Source organism: Helobdella robusta (assembly GCF_000326865.2).
Source record: "Helobdella robusta unplaced genomic scaffold HELROscaffold_235, whole genome shotgun sequence".
Classification (NCBI taxonomy): Eukaryota; Metazoa; Annelida; class Clitellata; order Rhynchobdellida; family Glossiphoniidae; genus Helobdella; species Helobdella robusta.
Genome location: NW_008704241.1, coordinates 5,415 through 11,151, shown reverse-complemented (window position 1 = coordinate 11,151; position 5,737 = coordinate 5,415). Strand labels below are relative to the sequence as shown.

The 5,737-nt window shown below is 35.3% G+C and overlaps 2 protein-coding genes across 2 annotated transcripts in view; both read right to left on the bottom strand.

Annotated features, from left to right (window-relative positions):
- Positions 1–3,039: 3,039 nt before the first annotated feature.
- On the bottom strand, positions 3,040–3,825 carry HELRODRAFT_184239 (hypothetical protein; the record flags this gene model as incomplete). The annotated part of the gene is made up of 1 exon (XM_009019166.1): positions 3,040–3,825. One exon carries the CDS (start codon positions 3,823–3,825, stop codon positions 3,040–3,042), a length of 786 nt encoding a protein of 261 aa, XP_009017414.1.
- A 333-nt stretch (positions 3,826–4,158) lies between these two features.
- HELRODRAFT_184238 (hypothetical protein) overlaps positions 4,159–5,737 on the bottom strand; it is a gene marked incomplete at both ends in the record, with an annotated part of 3,141 nt that continues 1,562 nt past the window's right edge. Inside the window, 3 exons of the mRNA XM_009019165.1 lie at positions 4,159–4,596; positions 5,024–5,107; positions 5,588–5,699. Coding sequence (XP_009017413.1) covers positions 4,159–4,596; positions 5,024–5,107; positions 5,588–5,699 — 634 coding nt within the window. The remainder of the gene's footprint in view (positions 4,597–5,023; positions 5,108–5,587; positions 5,700–5,737) is intronic.

Genomic DNA, 5,737 nt, shown 5'->3' with positions numbered 1-5,737 from the left:
GAGAAGTAAATACTTAGTTAGTTTTTTTGTTTTGTTTTGTTTTGTTTATGTTTAGTTTTTTTTCTGTAAAAATTAGTGGAAACCGCGTGCAAGTGTGCAACTGTATGCCAGTGTACGGGAGTAAGAACTTGAAATTACGAAATTTGCTGTTGTACGAATAAATTAAGTTGGTATACAAATATGCTGTCACATAGTTTAGATTATATTTGAAAAAATGAATGACTGAATGAGTGAATGAATTTCCTAGATGATTTATTAAAATGAATTTATGTTGGGATTTAGTGTAAAATATAAACACAAAAAAATAAACGTCGTTTAACTTAAGGTATGCAGGTGAAATGAGAAAAAAAAATTTTGCAGTACAATTGTAAAATGAATATAAGTGAATTAAAAGTGAGAAACGCTTAATATAAGACCAATATTATTAGAAGAATAACGAAAAACAAGATACAAAATTGTAAAATCAAAGTTAGGTTAAAACCAAGTGATAGTGTAATAAATAAATAACTAATTTTAAACTTTATTTTAAGAATTCAAAAACTAACCAGTCTGTGCGAGACCAACATAAAAAAAATGTTGTATGTATGTATGTATGTATGTATGTATGTATGTATGTATGTATGTATGCATGCATGCATGCATGCATGTATGTATGTATGTATGTATGTATGTATGTATGTATGTATGTATGTATGTATGTATGTATGTATGTATGTATGTATGTATGTATGTATGTATGTATGTATGTATGTATGTATGTATGTATGTATGTATGTATGTATGTATGTATGTATGTATGTATTAGTATTATTATTATTATTCGAAAATTTGTATAGCGCTAATTACAAACAAAATATTTCTCAAAAGCACTGTCTAAAAGCACGGTCTAAAAAAACAAAACAAAACAGTTGAATTGTTACGATAAACCAAATCTTATAATTAAAACAAAAATGATTTCAATAATTTCTTGAACAATTTTTCAGTCAGTTCGGGCTGTCTTAGATAACTTGGTAGACTATTTCAAACGGCTGGTCCACATACTGAGAAACTTCTCAGCCATTTTCAAGTTGGTTTGGTTTGGCACACATAACAAGTTGCTATCATCAGACCTTAAGCAGACAGTTTTAAGACAGTTGTTTCGGTGCATGTATTTCTTTCAGATAAACTGGCGCCACTCCCTTCATACATTTGAACATGATTGTTGATATTTTGAACAAAATTCTTTTTTTGATCATCAACCAGTGCAGTTCTCTGAATATCGGGGTAACATGATCAAACTTGTTTGCACCAACCACGATTTTAGCTGCGCGATTCTGAATTGACTGAAGCACAGATAACGATTTTTCAGGCAAACCATAAAATAGGCTGTTACAGTAATCCAGTCTAGAATTAATAAACGAATGCACTAAACTTTGAATAACATCTTTGGTTAAGCTTTTGCTGATTATTTTTAATTTTTGCAGTTGTAGGGTTGCAGTACCAGATAAAAACGATATGTTCAGTCATTGCCAGCCTAGAATCAAAAATGACACCCAAGTTTGAAGCTTTGAGTATGAAGTTTATATTTGAGCCCTCAATGATAACTGAATTAATTTCAATTCTAGACAGCTGTTGCCAAGTTCCAATCAGAAGTGTTTGCGTCTCGCTTTGATTGAGCTTAAAACGATTATTTGCTATTCATTTCTCAATCTCGACCAAACATTTAACAAAACGATCAACTGCAAGATGAAAGTTGCTATAGGAATCTGTGGCAAATAGCTGAATATCGTCTGCAAATGCATGACACTCCAAACCATGTAATCCGATCGCCTCAATAATTTCAGAGGTGTAAAGAATAAACAAGATCGGTCCGAGAACTGAGCCCCGTGGAACACCAAATCTTATTGTTTGAACCGAAGAGGTCTTATTCTTGTAGATTACCTGCTGAGTTCTGTTTGTTAAGTACGACCGAAACCATTGTTCGACAGAGCCAGTTATTCCAAATCTATGATTAAGACGTTTCAGAAGAATGCAATGGTCGACACAGTCAAATGCCGAACTCATGTCTAAGAATCCAAGAAGAAATGGTTTACTGTTGTTTATATTTTCATGCAACTTAGATAACACATGCAACAAAGCAGTTTCGGTAGAATGATATCTTCTATAACCTGACTGATATACCGGTAACAAATTGTTTTTATCTAAGTGTTTCATAAGCTCCTTAGAAACTAATCTTTCAATTAATTTTGACAAGAACGACAGATTTGAAACCGGTCTATAATTGCTAAGATCAGAATTGTGTAATTTTTCCTTTTTCAAAAGAGGAGAAATTGTAGCATGCTTTAACATAGCCGGAAACTTACCAGTAAGTAAGCATAAGTTTATAAAATCAGTCAAATATTTTGAAAACAATCTTACATGTTTTTTGAAAAAGTGTGAAGGAACACAACCCAGTGAACATGTTTTAGATGGAGAGTTTAAAACTGCTTCAACAATTTCGCTTTCGTCATAAACAGAAAAAACTGAAAACAAGTTGCTGCAGCAGACACCAGATGAATGATTAAACTTCTCATCATACACCATCGATTCTCGTGCATTTTTAATTTTGTCATAAAAGAATGTAGCAAAATCGTTCACTTCAAAATTGGGATATGAACTTGAAGTTTTTTCCTTGCACAACAGTTTATTTACCACAGAATAAAATATTTTTTGATCGCAGAGTATTTTTCCACACCTCCCTATCATGATGATTTAAAGTCTTTCTGTACTTCCTTTCCATTTTTCTACAGTGTGCCTTGGACTTTGACCAATCTCCATCAAACCACGGCGTCAACAAATCATCTCGACTTTAAACCACGTTTTCTGGAGCTATTATGTCTGTAATTCCCTTCAGTTCATTCACAAAAATCTTTAACAGCGTTTCTATATTATCATCTTGGCATGGCCCTCCAATCGGGGATTTTCTTCATTTATGCGTCGCCAGGATCGAACCATTTTTTTACTTATCGTACCTATAACTTGATTGATTGACAAACAAACCTGGATTAAACCATGATCTGATTACACTCCACTGGGAAAAATCAAACTATTAAAGATAGGAAAAGAGCAAAAAGTAACGATCAAGTCCAAAACACCACCTAATTCATGCGTTGGTTCGTTAATTCTGTTAACCAACTGAAAACAATCGAAAACATCATTCAATGAGACTGTGTTTGGATCATCTTTCCTCTCCATATAAACATTAAAATCTCCCGCAACAACGATTTCCTCACTTAACAGTGATAAAACTTCTAAAACATTCGCTAACTCTGAAAAGAACGATGGTGAAGGAGGAACCGATCCAGGTCTATAAATTGATAACAAAATAAAATCAGATTTGTTTACTCTCAATTTAATTGCAACAGCTTCAAAAGTAATCACGGCGGGTAACTCAACAGGTTTATAAATGAACTCTTTCTTGAAATAAATTATAATTCCGCCATGATATGGATCGTGAGGTCTAACGTAATCTACAAACTTACAACCAGGGGGCATCGCGCATCGAACAGCAAACTCATCTGACGACCCATGCCATGTTTCAGTTAATACAAAAATATCCAATTCTCCACGAATTATATCACACACCATTTCATACTTTGACATTATAGATCTTATGTTGGGGAGGCCCAGGCCAATTTTTAAATCATAATCATTGTAATTTTTCATGGTTAATTTTTGGGCTGTAGTATGAATCATCCTCCGATTGGCCTTCCCATCAACAACACCCTCATCAGTTAATTTCTGAACTTCACAATCCGCCATCTTCCCACAGGACCTCTGACTCTGTATAAAAAATTGTCTTTGCATGCCGCTTCTTTCGATTTTGCATCAGCTACCAGTTTTTTTAATTCACTTCTCTGCTCAGGTGTCAGGTCATTGCTAATCCAGACTTTACTCAGTTCGCCGACATTAATTTTAATTTGTGTGCATTTCTCATTACAGTCTCTTTAGACATCAAACTATCCAACACTATCAATATTGGGCGCATGGACGATTCATTTTTCTTTCCAAGTCTTGTAACATATTTTATATGGGAATCTTTTATATCATCAGACAATTTTAACAAAATATTTTTAACACGAATTTTATTATCTTCACCTTCTTGTAAATTGAAAATTATTATATTTCTTTCTCTGTCTTTTATATCGATTGCTCAGTTAATTTTCTTTTAACCGTTTTAACATCCAGATTGACACACTCAATGTTTTTCTTCACTTCTTGGCCAACAACAGTAGCAAAAGAAGATTTCAAATCACTTTTGAATGTGCTGATCTCGGCAGATAACTTGCTAACAGGCCTATCAGGGCTATCTAATTTTGCACTGTTACTGTTCAACATCTCTTTTAACAATTTAAGTTCATTTTTTAGAAAACCGTTCCTTTCAATAATTTTTTCGACTTTTAAGTTTATTTCATCATTGTTGTCACTGACTATATTAGAGAGAGTTTTAACGTTGCATAACTTTTTCAGACAAATATCACAAAACCATTTAAAACTATCGAAACCACGTGTCACTTCAAAAGCTTCATCACTCAAACCATTCAAACCAACACATTTTACGTGAAAACTATTTTGACACTGAAAACATTGAATGCATTGCAAATTTTATTTACCTGATTTCACACATTTTGTTTTCGAACATTTTGAAGCCATATTAATTTGATTGTTGTGTTTGTTTGTTGTCCGGTTAGTTCCGAAACGAAAAAACAGCAAAAACAGCTTTAAATTAAACTGTTAAACGGAAAAAATATATATATAAATATTGGTCAAAATGTATGTATGTATGTATGTATGTATGTATGTATGTTATGTATGTATGTATGTATGTATGTATGTATGTATGTATGTATGTATGTATGTAAGTATGTATGTTAAAACAAAAACATGATGAGTGACACTGAACCGTCAAACATCAAGTAACAAATGGATTAACACTTTGATTTGTCGTTCATTGCACATGTCGGCATTCAGCTGTATATTTTCAAGCACACAGACACGCAGGAACCGCTGCAACAAGCACGAAATGTCGTTCATTGCACATGTCGGCATTCAGCTGTATATTTTCAAGCACACAGACACGCAGGAACCGCTGCAACAAGCACGAAATGTGGTTAGTTGCGAAAAACAGTGCCGGCTCTCCAAGGTATTAGCGTGCAACCGTCCGGGCGCCTACCATCATGCGCAGAAATGCCGGATAGTTCCTTGAGAACCGGGATTGAAGCCTTGGAGAGGTGTTAGGCCACGATCTCAACCACCCACAGCTGGCAACGCTGGACATGGCCAACAAACGAGCGGTAGAAAAGTCGTCGCCGCATGAAGACAACAAATTTTGAAAGATTTTTTTATATTCTTTGTTCAAAATTTTGACGTGCGTACGGTCCCCCGGGGCGGACACTGGGGGAAGAATATCGCGGCAACGAAAAAACCGGTGGAGCAGGGAAGACTGCAGGTCGAGAGTGGCAGCGGCAGAAGAATTATAAACAACGGGAGCCAGCTGAACCACGCTAAGCAACCCCAGCCCACCAAATCGCACCGGCAGCTGAGCCTGGGACCAACCACTGTCAGTCACTTGAACATTGCAAATCGACGACAGGGCGGTGCGCAGGGCTCCGTCAAATTCGCCCAATTTAGAAGGGTCAATGTATTTAGATGTACGCAGGAAGTACATCAATTTGGGCAAACTGAAGGCATTGCGGATAATAGTCAAGGCATCATGGGC